The sequence below is a fragment of the Microchirus variegatus genome (assembly GCF_963457635.1).
Source record: "Microchirus variegatus genome assembly, chromosome: 1".
NCBI classification, from domain to species: domain Eukaryota; kingdom Metazoa; phylum Chordata; class Actinopteri; order Pleuronectiformes; family Soleidae; genus Microchirus; species Microchirus variegatus.
Genome location: NC_139802.1, coordinates 6187878 through 6202872, shown reverse-complemented (window position 1 = coordinate 6202872; position 14995 = coordinate 6187878). Strand labels below are relative to the sequence as shown.

The 14995-nt window shown below is 43.0% G+C and overlaps 1 protein-coding gene across 1 annotated transcript in view; it reads right to left on the bottom strand.

The window, feature by feature from the left end:
* Nucleotides 1-607: 607 nt before the first annotated feature.
* Nucleotides 608-14995, bottom strand: part of nkd2b (NKD inhibitor of WNT signaling pathway 2b) — a 28482-nt gene continuing 14094 nt past the window's right edge. Inside the window, exons 4-10 of the mRNA XM_083888482.1 lie at nt 7701-7761; nt 7271-7398; nt 2576-2671; nt 2223-2364; nt 1917-1974; nt 1381-1505; nt 608-1302 (exon numbers count right to left, since the gene is read on the bottom strand). Of these exons, the coding sequence (XP_083744608.1) occupies nt 686-1302; nt 1381-1505; nt 1917-1974; nt 2223-2364; nt 2576-2671; nt 7271-7398; nt 7701-7761 (1227 nt within the window). The 3' untranslated portion in view covers nt 608-685. The remainder of the gene's footprint in view (nt 1303-1380; nt 1506-1916; nt 1975-2222; nt 2365-2575; nt 2672-7270; nt 7399-7700; nt 7762-14995) is intronic.

Sequence of the window (14995 nt, the reverse complement as noted above, 5' to 3'; positions counted from 1 at the left end):
TGTTTACATATATAGATTTTTTTTTATACATATAGCAAGATATTTTTGCATTAAAACTGGCAGTGGTGATTTTCTTTTCTTTCTTTCTTTTTTTTTTTTTTTTTTTTTTAATATACTCCCTCCCCAAACAAGGAAACCCCTCAGTCCACATCAGGCCTCCCAGAGAAAGAAGCCTCTGTGGAAACTTGAGAGCAGCAGCACCTTTACACCTGAGATCCATGTTTTGGAAAGGTCTCACACAGAAGAATAACACACCTACTCTGATATACAGTATAGCTTCGTGGGACTTTATATAAAAAAAAAAAAAAAAAAAAAAACAGTATCACAGGGGAAACAGATGACACTTGAAAAGTTTCTCTCTTGTATTTATGCCCCTCCTGCTGAAAACAGGCAACGACTGACGCAGTCCCAGCAGAAAATCAACAAGAAAAATAAACCAAAAGCTGTGCCACACATTATTTTGGCAAAATCATCCTTCTGGTCCTAAATCATCTGCCATCACACTGCACCTCAGCACATCTAATCCCAGATTATATCTGTATAGTTTGCAAGAGGGGAACGAGAAGATCCAAGACAAGAGTGTGAGACTCTCCCACTGGGACGACGACGTTAAGTCATTCAGACGGGGCTGTGGTTTGGTCGTGGTTGGTCCTGTACAGTTTGAGACACTGCACACTGAGGGTGGTCATGTCTGGTGGTAATGGTGGTAGTGGTGGTGGTGGTGGTGTTCGTGGTGATGGTGGTGCTCGTGGCGTTGGACCATGGGAACCACAAACCCCGGGCTGCCGGGAGGAACGGACGCCTGCTCTCTCTCCAGGCTCGGCAGCACGGAGGGCACAGGATGCTGCTGCTGCTGGGACTGGGACTGGGACTGAGGGGACAGCTGGGCTTTGGTCGGGGACAGGGCGTCTCTGGTTTTGGCCCTCAGACGCTTACTGTGACTGTACTGGAGAGGGTGCTGGTGGTGGCTGGAGGGTTGGACTTGTTGGTGCGGCAAGTGGTACACATCCTGAGCCCCGTGGCCCGCCGCACTGCCACTGTGCAGCATAGTTTGAAGAGGCGGGTGGTAGCCGTGACATTTAGTGGATTTGCCACCTCCGCTATTGCCACCGTTTCCCTTGTAGTTTCCTTTGGGCGATTTGAGGAACTGGGTGCCCTTGCTCCGAGACTCCGCGGGGTTGTAGCTGTCGCCGATGATCTGTGAGCGGCGCTGGTGATTAACTTGGGTTTCTGGTTCCTGGGAGCGGGAGCGGCTTTGGCTCTGGGAGCTCCGGACTTGGGGCTCCTGGGGAGGGGTGGTTCCTGAAGAGAAAGTGCAGAGACGTGATTTTTTTTGGATTTACTACATTCACAACATCCAGATAAAGAAAGGACACCTACCATCAAATCTGGAGGTGTAGTTCTCTATACCAGCCAGGTCCAGGTAGTGATTCCTCCTCTCTGTGTTTTCATCCACACAGTAATGCTGACCCTCAGTGGCTGGTGCTTCACTGCTGCTCTGCCCTCTGCTGGTAAAAATGTATACAAACACTGAGTGGTTGACAGTGGTGGAATGTAAGATAGAACATTCACTTTGTTACTGTACATTTATTTTCAGTTATTTTTTACTCCACAAGATATATGAGCAAATATTTGTACTTTGTTACATGTGATACCCTAACCCTTAAAATAACATTATTTGCAGCATTCTTTACTATGTCATATGCAAGTAGAAGTCAATGAGGTACTTTTTCTTTTACTTAAGTATATTTTTGTCTGCTTATTTGTACTTTTACTTCAGTAAAATGTCGGAGTATCTCACTCCTCTGAGTGGCCAGAAGACTAAACCAAGCGTTAACACATTTAATCTGAGAAAATTGATAAAATACACGAATACAAGTCTCTGCGCAAAGGATTGACCTTCGGCGGCAACCGACCTGATGTAGGAGGACAGTCGTTTGTCAGCTGAGCGCCCCTCCTCCTGGTGAGAGCGATCTGCAGAAGTAAGAGAGAGCAGGAGCTTAGAAAAGCTATGTCCAAACACTGAGAACTATATATGTCATGTAAAATTAAAAAATTAAAAATAATCAGGGAGTCCTTTTATATCTGACAAAAACAAGGCAATGTGAACATCAGAACAAATTATATCTTCTGAAAATTCACACAAAAATAACCAGTAGATTCACAGACTAAACTAAAGGTGAGAACAGTTAAAGGTTTTTAAAGGTTTTATTCTCACTCACCTGCACCTGTTTCTCTTCTGTGGCACCTTGGCTCTGGAGTGACAGTCAGTTTGACACGCAGAGTCTTGCTCTTGTTATGGCAGGAGTGATTCACAGAGGCGTCCACCACGTCATAGATGGTGTGCATCAGACTGGACATGTCCTGCAATGACACAAGAGAGGAGAATTTTGAGCTGCATTCGTAGTGAGGACGATCATGGACATTCTGTAACCCTTACCCTAACCCTAAAACCAGGTCTTAGCCCTGAAAAGGGGTGACAGAAACACACACACACACACACACACACACACACACACACACACACACACACACACACACACACACACACACACACACACACACACACACACACCTCTTTTGTAACTTTTCCACTGTTGTCAAAGTCATAGAGGGTGAAGATCCATTCCTGACGGTTGTCGTCCTCCATAGACACATCACACTCCAAGTCCTGTCCAATCAAACACATACTTTGAAAATCAATAAATGCCCTTGATAAACATAAAATCATACGTGTGCTTTATGGATTTTTGTGTTTTCTGAAGAACAGAACGAGCGCTGTGTATTCACATAAGGAGGAGGTCCTCTTAATGAAGGCTGCCAGTTTTGTGTTTTTAATGGGCACCTTTTGAGTTTTAATGAACTATTCAATTACAAACTCAGTTGGGCCGCATTTTCAAACCTAGAAATTTAGCTGGCCCAGACATTTCCTGCAGCCAGTGAGCAGCAGGTGAGGACACATTTAAAGTACAAAATACTTTAATACAGTAGTAGGCCAAAATACTTTAATGCATTAAAAAAATCATGTTTATGCTTTGAAATCATGTTTTGGCATGTGGCGCCACCTACCGCCGTCTACCAATCATTGCGGTCAGTAGAGTCTCAGCTGCCGAGCAACCATGGGTTGCCAGTTACGTCAGAAAACTAAACTTAAAAGACCTCGGTATTTTGAATTTGAGTGTAGTAACCGTTTTTGGCCACATTCTTACATATGGCACCTTTAAAACATACATCAAACAATGCATTAAAGCAATAATAAAAGAACTAGCAATACTATTATTTTGGTCATAGCTGTAACTATTTTAAATGAAAAATAAACTTTGTGCATAAAATCAAAAAGGTGCACAATATTAGCATTTGTTTCTCTTTGAAATGAGACAAAAATATGTCATATACCACCCACAAACATCTCAAAGTGCCTCTAACAGAATACAAAAGAACGAAAAGACTGCTATCAAACCTCGACTACAGGAACTGATGTATAAATCTTAAGGGACAGTGAAAAGTGCTTATTTCTGGTGATTTCGGGCCACTATGAAGTTGTCTATGGGCTGCATGTGGCCCGTGGGCCGCCATTTGAATAGACTGGTCCAACATGCTTGGAAGGAAAGGCTGAGGTGAGAGATATTCAGCTGCAACATGAATCTTCACCAACAGATATTTCTAAATCCTACACACTGTGCATTTTGACTAAAATGATTAGTCAAAAGACAGCAGTGTGTACTAAGTATCAGCAGGGGGCAGCAAAGTCCATCAGATTCACTTATCTCAGCCACTATCCTCAATGTGGTTCATTAACATTTAAAAAAAGAGAAGAAGAAAAAAAAAGGGTGTTGTTTTTCTTGATCTTGCATCAGAAACTGGAATTCATGACAGCGTCCCCTTTGAACTGATACATCAAAAGATCTGCAGGTAACTTGAAAGACTTTCTGTACAAGCCAAAGATACACAGCTTAAGTCTGTCAGATGTAAGGGTGGGAGATAAAAAAATAAAAAATAAAAAATCATACCTGAGAGCTTTATGGCAGAGGAAAGGGACGGCTAAATAGTTTGATAGGTAAACAAATCATTAAATTGTTTTCACACTGAAGCAGAGAGAGAGTTCTACTACGACTTTGTCTTCCTAACGTCTTCCAGGAAGAAACAAGCACAACCCACTCTCAGTTACGACTCTTTGGCAGCAACATAGATTCAGATGTATCTCATGTAACATGGCCATAATTGGAAAAATAAACATCTGGAATATAGGCTTGTGCTGCAGGCAAAGTGGAGAGATGACACTACGTGAAAGGCCGTGTGCATTTACAAGGGAGGAGACAGACCCCAGAGAGAGAAGCAGACGTTCACCCTTCCATAATATCTCCTCAGCTCACATAACCAGCAGAGATCACCAAAGGGCAGATCTGAGCACTTATTTAAAACAAGCTACTCTAAACATTACAATCTATTTATTCTACTTATTGGTCCCCAAATTCAATCAGGATATGGTCAGGAGCAGTGTCAACATAGAGGCAGATGTTCTGTGCACATGCTGAGGGCATACAGTGGTGGAGGGGATGCATTTATCTTCTGACCGGTGTTCAAATAACTGTTGCACATATATGTTAGTTATGGAGGTCTACTTACATACATTAACTTGTTTTTATGGTCAAAAACCTCCTAGTTGCTGTAAATGAGCCAAAAGAAATCCTCTTTTCTGACGCTGTTCCCCAGCCGCGATATTTTAGACTCAACTCTCTCACCCAGAAGACAGAGTCTTGTGATTGGCCAGTACCCGGAAGTGACATATTCATATCAAAACATTGTTTTAACGGACGTTATTCTGCTTCTGCGGTTCAATGTACGCAACCGGATGTGCCCGGACTAGTGCCCGGAGCAGGACGAACTGCTGTTCAGGAAAACCGGTGTTTACGTAACCGGACTGGGTTTTTTCAGAGATCTCGCTGAGCCCGAGATTACAATAAAACACAGCGTTCTCAGCAGTGGCTGAACTGTTTGTTTAGAATCTTCAAGGCTTCTTAAACAAGGTAATGACGCAGATACACACTAAAAAACAGCGTTAATTGGAACTTCCAGTCTAGGTCCACTTTAAAGAGGATGTGTGTGTGTTTTCTGTTTGAGGCTATAACTCTGGTGGACACATTTCAAGTAATTGGTTATTGGTATAAGGTACGAAGGATTAGTAGTGGTTATAATGAGGGTTACTGCTGCTCTCAGTGTGTGCATCATCCTAACAAATGTGATCCCATGGACAGATTATGTCACCATGACGGACACAACTGTGCAAGATACAGTCGCCAGACTTATTCAAGCAACAGTGTATAAATAACTTCCAAGTACCAAGGTAATAATGTATTAATAATGCATTAATCATTCCCAACTCATGAATTAATTATGGAGACTGGCAAACTCCATATCCTGTTTTAATTTGTTTTTGCCTTTACTGGGTCACAGCTTTGATTATTTTATTGATTGACGGTTTCATGCTCTTTTTTTTTATTTAATTTAATTTTTTTTTTTAATGTGTGAATTTTGCATTCATTATTTTACTCTTTTGTTATCATGAAAAGCAATAACCTTGTTTTAAAAAGGGATATACAAAAAAATATTTATTATCACCAAAGGTGCAATTTTGTTTTCTTACCACACAAATGCACAAACATACAGCACAGAGTATACATTGCATAGGATATAAATACAATGACTGTCATCATGATAATGTACAATGAGCCATGTGACCTAATGAAAACTAAAGTTTGTTCATAAAAAAAACCTGATGGGACAAATGATTTTAAATATCTATTTGATTTGGCCTTCCTGACTTAGCCAAACCTCTTCCTTGGCAGAAGTCTAAATTCTGCATGCAGAGTATTCTGAGGGTCTCCCAGGATGACCTGAGTCTTCTCTGAGTGCCTCTCACTTGGAAAATATGGCCAAGGTCAATCAAGACAATGCCAAAAATGTTCTTACAAAGCTTAAACAATATGTCCCAGACTCTTCTGGTTCATAACGCTGAGGTTGCCAAACCGACATATCATTGCGAAAGTCAATAAAAGATGAATAAAACATTTTGAAAAGGAGTTTTAATCAACATTAAATCCCCTCAGCTTCCTCAAAAGGAACAGTCTCTGGTTGGCCTTTTGGCTCAAGTTGTCAGTCGATTTGTCAGCAACAATGATACGTAAGTACTTCTCCACAGCTGTACGGCTGATGATTGTTGACACAGTAGTGGGTGGAGTCCATCAAAAGTCATCTCTTTAGTTTTGGAGAGATTAAGAATTTTAAAAAAGCTCGTCAAGGACCGGGCCATGGCTCAGCTCAGGGTCCTGCAGCTGAGTCATCAGCAAATTTAATTAGGAACCTTGACTCAAAGTGACTCTGACAGTTGTTAGTGTAGAGCACAGATAACGGGAGGGACCAAACACACTCTTGGGGGTGAGCCTGTTGAACACATCAGTGGTTCAGAGACAGTATCATTAACCCGGGTCCTGTGTGACCTCATAGTTAAGAAATCAACAAGCCAAACAGATTGTGCCAAAGTCAAAAACAGATAAGTCAGGAAGCTTTCCAGCTAAAACGTGGGGCTGCGTGCAATTTAAAGCAGATGGAAAAAAAAATCAACGAAACACAAACATGCATGTGTTTTCAGGCCCTACAGATGCCCAAGAACAGGATTCAACAGTGTCACAGTGGCATCATACACCCCATGTTTATCCTTCTTTTGACAACTAGTTCAAAAGCATTCATCATTAAAGATGTAAGTGCTACAGGAATACAGCAAAAATCATTCAATGCTTTAGTTTAGGGCATTTCCCTTGAGTTACTGGTACCACAGTGGATTGACTAGTAACTGCAGGATTAGATAGATAGCAAATAGTATTCTCTTTATATGAGATTTGGCCGACTAAACCAGTGTTTTATTGCTTTTTATTTATTTCTTAACTCCATTTCCATTCCTATTTAATACGTTGTATTTACAGACAGTACTGTGCATGTTCAATGATTGAGGCAAAGTACATATGAAGTGTTTAACTCTTCTTGAGTGTGTCAAGGCAAACCATTCCCTGAACTGAGAGCGCAATGACTGATTAAGTAAAATAATAATTTTGATCATTGATTTAATTGGTTTGAGTAGTTTTCTTTTAATAATTACAACACGTTAATTGATTATGAACATAAGTGGTAGTTGCAGCCCTACCCTGAACCTCGCTATATGTTATTAGTGTCCCTGTTCCTCCCATAAGTTGATGCTTGGGGGCGCTACACTTACATCCAGACTGATGCGCTTCTTCCCAGGGGTTTTGGTGGCATCTCTTAGTGCCTCTCGCTCTCCGTCCTCTGAGTGCAGGTACTGCAGGTAGCTTTCACAGCCCTCCGCCTTCTCAGGAGGAAGAACAACTGGAAACACAAGAGGAGCAATTCAGTGTACCAGAGATTAGAATAACAGTTTGAGTGGTTCAAATTCAAGGACTTTCCAGGACCAATTCCCTCAAATTATACACACACATATATGTGTGTGTATGTATGTATACATATATATATATATATATATATATATATATATATATATACATAATCTCCCAGGCTGTATTATTTAACTTTCATACAATGTTAGATCCCTTCTCAGCCGCATAAAATATTCAAGGATTGTTTTTCGCACAAAGCTCATCAATGAGTGTAAAACCTCCTTCTCCACTTACCCTCTAGGGGACAGTGTTGATCTGTGAATTGTCCTTCCTTCAGGTCACCGCTTGGAAACTCCTGGGAAAAGGAAAGAAAGAAAGAAAAAAAAAGACAAGGAGAGGGAGAGAAGAGGAGAGGAGAGGCGAGGAGGAAGCAGAGATGTAAGTGAATCTACAGCTCAAAACCACAGACACAGAGAAAACAAACAGTTCCAGCTGAAGCATTTCCTACTCAGATGAGAGCGAGAGAGCTGGAGGCTCCAGCGCAGCCAAACACTTTGAACATCTGCACGCTTATTGTGTTTCACTGTCTGGGACACAGCGAGTGCAGCCACAGCCAAGCTTTCAAGATTACTCCAAGTTCTTTAAATGGACCTCTCGTATCCATCAAGAAAGAAAAAAAACATAATGCACCTCATCATCCGAGCTCTCTCTTAGCCAACCTGTTTATTTTCATCCGGTCTGAACCCACTGAGAGATGTTTGATGGAAGAAGTCCAGAGATCAGGAAAGGAGTGTTTCTCATTGAAAACCTGACTCTGATTGGTTAATGTAGAACAAACGTGCTCAGCAACGTGTGTGCGTATTTGTTTTTGAATGGAGAATACTTGCCAGATGGAAATGTCCATGGAGATAGGATGGGACTGATCAAATGCACACATTCGTGGCAATAAAGTCAAAGTGGGACAAAGGGGTGGAAGGGGAAACAGGCTCTGCTGTCATATGTTAATAATCTATATCCTGCATAAAGCAAAAACCACAATGAATTCATAACCATACCACACATGTGCTAATGCAGAGGCAAAGGGGCCTCCATTCCTACACACACACACACACACACACACACACACACACACACTGCCATTCTTAACAAATGGATTGTGGAAACAATGAAAATTAAGTGCAGCACAGGCCCTAAACCACAAGTATTTAAACAACAAATGATTCATCTTGTTTACGTCATTCTTGGTCCTCTGAGCTGCTCCACACACACTTTGAAATAAAACCTCACCAGACTGAATCAAGGAGGCCTACTGAAAACGAGACAAATAAAAAACAGACAGATGCTCGAAAAAAACAAAAGAACTCCATGTACCTTCAACAGAGCTGAGGCTCGAGTCAGAGTCAGAACATCTGCATGTGTTTAGGTGAGCGAGACCCCCCCCCCCACCCCTTCCTTCCCCTTCCCCTCTTTCTCGGAGTAATGACAGTGCCAGGGCTGGTGGTTCTATTTAACAATCTCATACCCCGTGATTATTCCTCACTTCAGAGGATGATACCTCCAAGCCTGTAATCTGGCCCTGACCTTCACCGCTGAAGTGGGGGAGAGTCGGTTAAGTGTCAGGGTCAAGGCTCGGACACCCCCCCCCCCCCTGCAAATTGGCCACTGGAGACATTGAGAGAATGCAGCAAAGGAATGGGAGTCAAGTCTTGATGGGGGGGGGGGGGGGGGACGGAGGGCAAACAGAAGAGGTGCAGGAAGTAAGCAGGAGGAATAAAGAAAAAAAAAAGAAGCAGAGGAAGGAGAGCACAAAGGGGGAAAGGAAACACAAGAGGAACAAAGATGGAAGAAGAGAAATGCAGATAAGAACAGGGGCAGAGGAGGATGCTGTTTGTTTGAAGGGAGATAGGGCCTATCTACTGCTTACTCCATGCAGTTCCTGGAGCTCAGTGGGAGAGAGAGGTGGAGGTGGGTTTTTTCACAGGCTCTGGAAATGCTTTGAGGAGAGGTGGAGACAACTGGTACCACTCCCTGGGCCCCAAATGGCCAGCTTTCTTAAATCACGGACAAGATTACAATTACGCAAACTAGGAACGAGACGAGTGTGCGTGCATCGCTACACATCCGTCTTTTGTGGTTTCTGCAGCCTAGTTGTTTCCCTCTCTGCGCTGGATGCTTTTATCTCCTTCCTTCTTCTTCTTTTTTTTTTTTTTTTACCTCAGTTCCTTAATGAAGGGCAGTGTGTAAGGGAAGATGGAGTTCACACAGCTACGCAGCTCAGAGGAACATCAAAGACCATGCCATTGATTCTTCTCATCCCTGTACCCAGGAGCATGCAGAGCAACGTACACGTAAGCACCTCTAAATGAAAGACAGGAACTAACCCTCGCCCATATCATGAAGCCAAGCAAATAAACCAATTGTCAAGAGTAAATCTCATCTCTAATTACAATCAGGAGACATCTTGTTGACTGCATAAGCAAGGGACCAGAGCTGGTGTTGAACACATGGCTTCCCCCCTCCACACCTCCATTACATCCATTTGGTGGAGTTAATGAGAGAGAAGGCTGGGTCTGACCACAGTCTGCAGTTTAACGTCTAAACACATGGCATCTCCATAACCATCGCCCACAGTGTCGGGCTCAAATCTGCCCACCACATGTGTAATTAACTGTGTTCTGGCATCTCGCGGCTCTCATTCTTTTACTATCAGATCACAAACTGCTCTGTAGGCCACACAACACTCTTGTTTCTTCTCGTTTTTTCATTCACGTCCGTGCCTTGCGTGAGATTACGGGGGAAGACAAACGGGGGGGGGGGGGAAAGTTCGCACCATCACCCAGAGTGACAAGGCAACGATAAGGCACGAGACCTGCGTTGTCTTCAAAAAAAAAAACCAGTGCATTGCAAATAAGCACCAACAGCGCTCCACGACAACAGGTCCTGCTTCGCAGACGTCTTGACACAAGAGACAGACAGAGACGATGTGTGACGTTTGTTCCTGTTTAATGCAGCATTCCTGCCAAGCTTACCCAAAGCCTCAGCCTGCTGCCAGACCTTTGTGTGGGATAGGGTAACCAGGAGCTTTCATAGCTCCCTACCAGGTGACATCAGACATCCCCCAGCACTCTCTCTCTCTCTCTGCCTGCACTCTACCACCCATCCTCCCACTAGAAAACACTGCACATCTTTGTTCTATCACCCCCCCCCTCCCCCCCCACAGCTCAAACCCTAAATATGTAAGTATAAACACTTCCTTTCGTCCATTCTCCAAATCATACGATGCACAACACTTCTTGAAAACTGCATCTTCAAAAACAAGGGAGGCTAACATGAAGATTGTTTACACAGCTCCTCTGGCCTCGGGGTATGAAATATGGCAACTTGATCTGAAGTGTGGATGCGTATCCAAGAGCAAATATTATATGTTGGAAAAAATACAAAAAAAAGGGGGGATACTGTTTGGAAATGTCCTCATTTCAAAGCGATGTGGTTTTTACTGAAATACTTCAAATAGCTTATGTTGTAATTAGCAAAGACATACCAGTACAGTTCTATTTGCGTCTCTACTTTTGTTACTCAAACACAGGGATTCTTTGCATTGTGCTGTGGTTCCTTGTTCAAACCAGGCCAACAATCTCTGTTATTTCCTTGAGGTAATGCAGAAAGTGCCTTGGGAGACGAATGCTTAGTGGCTAACAGAGGTTTGTCCAGGATGTGCAGTTTCCAAAAGTACAAAATCACCTGGAACAGACACTGAGGAGGGCGCCACAAGAAAGCCTCGATGACCAACATCCGACCCGCATTCCCACTTCCACTGGCCATTAATTGTACATAATTGTGGGGTTCCCTGATGAAAATGAGGTTTGAAAAGTATCAACATAAAGAAAGGAACACCGGTTTGCATATTAAGTTCATAGTCCACGCCGCAGAGTGAAATTGGAGAGGTAGTGGGGTCATTGAGAAATAAAAGCTCTCCATTCCAAAAGAAACCAACCTGGCCTTGACTCAAAACCAGATGTGAGCAGTCGTACCAAGGAGAGACGGAGAGAAAAAGAGAGAAAGACAAGGGGTGGAGAGTGGAGGAAGGGGCTGGGGCTGGAAATAAGGAGGCCTGTTGCACAACTGTCTCTTTTCCTCTACAAGACGGTAAAACAACAATACTTTGGTCTTTTGACGGCTAAATTGAAAGCCCCTCTCTGCTTTTAGGTGATCGGGGATCAGCTTTCATTCCAGGTCAGGTTGGTGGGGTAAGGTAATTATGGTCCTCATGAGTCAACAGAGCTCACCTAGTCGTGAACACAGCGATATTAAAACAAACATGACTGCACACACCGCGTACTGCTGGATCGGAGTAAGTCACAGTAATACTTTAATCACAGTATAAACACGTGCGTGTTCTTTAGACTTCTGTTGTCCATGCACTGTTATCATGAAGAAAAAGGAGCTGGAATATTTCCAAGTTTGCCTTCGCAAAAAAAAAATCCCGACCCTACCTTTTCAACACTTGTCATTAGAAGACAGATAATATTTGCCTTTGTCCACTAATTAGGGTATTTATCCATGTAGTGTGTGCCATGACATGTCTTTCTATGAATGGAAATAAGATCAGAGCAAAAATGCCATCACTGTTATCAGGACTGGCTCCCTGTGGCTAAGATGGCCCACAGATATGGTCCTTTCAGGGCAGTGGGGCTCTTTCTGAGGTCAAACAGGAGGCAAAACCCTCTCTCTTGGCAGGACATGAATCAATGGGTGAAGCCTCTTTGGTACCAGTATGACAACAGCTGTGGGGAAAGATGAGCATACTAACATATCTATGTAAGAACAGCATGTAAACCACTGAAAGTCACCCACTCCCCCCTCAATCAGGAAAGACTATCTCCTAAAGTCTGAACCCCTCCTTGTCATATCACTGCTCTTTCTCTCTGTCTCTTTGCGTTTGACCTGCTGGACGGCATAAACAAAGATTAGCATCACTGGCCGATCACCCTGCATCTGTTACCAGTCCTGTAATCAACTTGCATTCATTAAAGTGGGCTTTGATAGGAGTCTGATATAATGAGCGTCCTCTCATCAGCTGTCACACAGGCAGCTACTGCAGGGGCTTAAAAAGCATGTGCCTCATACCAGTGACTGGGCTCACACACATGAATCTGGGTGAGGCATATAAATCAAGTTTGGACACATGGATCATAACACAGTTTGATCAAATACTAAATAGAGGGGGAAAAAAACACAAAAATGTTAGACTATGTGAAACACAAAACAATTCAATTTGGTTTCAAGTCTGATGCCACACACACGTGACAGCACCACAGAGAGAAGGCTGTAATTCAGAGGAAACTGGGACTAATGGTGTAATGCAATTGTCTCTCTGTGGACTTTCTTATGACTAATGTCATGTGTAATACACTCAAAAGAAAAGAAAAATGAGTTACTTTTATCAGTCACGAAGAACAACTTTTCTTCTAAACTCGAGACAGGGCCTGGCTTTAAATAAAGTCAAGTAGGGTTTTGAAAAGATGAAGTCTCACAGCTCATGCTAGGACATTAGGGGGTGGGAATCACAGGGTTACCTCACGATACGATACGCGATACATGGTCCACGATACCAATAATATCGCGATATCAACGATTCTGTGATAATCAACATCTTGCAAGATAATCATATATCGATACATTATGATACCTGTTTAAAGGCGCCATATGTAAGAATGTGGCCAAAACGGTTACTACACTCAAATTCAAAATACCGCGGTCTTTTAGGTTTCGTTTTCTCCTCCATTTTGGTGCAGACTGAGACTCTACCGACTGCAATGATTGGTAGACGGCGGTAGGTGGCGCCACATGCCAAACCATGATTTCAAAAACATAAACATGATTTGCGGCCCGCATAAGATTTGTGAATATTTTGGCTGTACTGTTGTTGTTGTTGGTGAGTTTGTTTTATGAACATTATTCCTGAGTCTCTGTGACATATTAGGAGGATTTTATGGCCAGTTGCTTTAGATTTATTACATAATGCACCTTTAACTGGAGAAAACAATACGTCCGTGAAAAGTTAAACCGTTTCTCTATTTATTCACAACATAGAGAACAAAGTGCATAAAGTCTATGTATTGAACGTGGATGGGGCATCTCTTAACGTAGCTTTCTCCGCCATTATCCCACCGTAAACGGCTCGTCTTTGGCCAGGTAAATTTCAACCAAGTTTCCCTCATTTATTTGAGCAGCGCCACCGCGAGGAGACATGAAGTGGCAACGCCTGGCGAGTTAAAACGGCTGGGACTGTTTACTTTAGAGCGCATTCATTTGTTAATTAAAATATTGATATTTGCCCTGGTATATCGATTGCGATATCGATGGCAATATACCTCCAAATCGATATTTTGACCCACCCCTATAGAACATTCTATTAAAGTAACAATGAGCAAATTGGTTGCTTATTTAATCACTTGACAAACCAGTTAGTCTACAGATTAGTTAAAAAAGTATGTCACGTTTGCCTCAAAGAATAAGGCCCTTTTCTTTGTCACACCCAAACACTCATTCTCTGACAAATAAATACATATTGTATCAAAGTTGATGCAGCTTGTTTTTTGTTTTTTTTTCAATCTACTTGTTCCAATATTTTTTACCAGCAGTAACTGTACTGCAAGACCAGATGTCAAGAAAAAACACGTAGATACAGGATGGGAAACGAGCACACACCCCGACACCCTTACAAACAACAAAGAGGTCGAGCGCACAAGGGGACGGCATATCAAAGTCCGCGTAGGACAGACGGTTAGACTCAAACAGGATGTTCCTCTGTTTCTGGCCTGCATGTGAAATTCTGTAAGCTTTTGCACAGGCCCCTGGCTCTAAAGCCGAGCCAATGGGGTGTGCGTCCAGGCTGATAAAGCTGAGGGGATTTGCTTCACATTCCACAGGCTCTTTAAACAACACAGTGGATCTCAAAATACCAGGTTGTGGCGGGTGAGGTGACCGCATGTGTCCCAGCTGAGCAGTACATGAAATTCATCAGCTGCAGCAGATCTCTTGTGCCCCCTCAAACTGTCACCTGTCAATCATAGTCACGGCTCAACTCTGCCTGGTCTTGCTGGGTGAAAACCATTTCATCACACGTCACTCCCATCTGTAAAAGTGCTTTCAATGTACCGTAGTTAGTGTCGGGTTATCTCGCCGTCTGTACTGGGGTGTCAGTTATAATTGCTCTCACCTGCGAGATAACCACCAACATCACTGTTTTCACTCGCTCCTTTTGTTAAGCTGAGAGGGATTTGAGTCACAGGTTTGAAAACCCTGGCAGCTCATAGGGGTGTGGCGGCTCTGTGGTTTGAGTTGAAGGCTGTTGGAACTACAGGCATTACAGGGCTCCTGTGGGTGACTGGGAAATGTAAACAAACCATGGTGGGGAAAGACAGCTGTACACCAGTGTGGAAGACCAGCAACATTGCCCATGCTCCACATGTAGAGCGGTTCCCAAACGCTTTTGTCAGCCGCATCGGCCGAGCCGAGCCGAGTAGCCCTTCATCGACACCAACCATCATGTTCTAGATATGTTCTTGAGAGTGGATTACTCACTT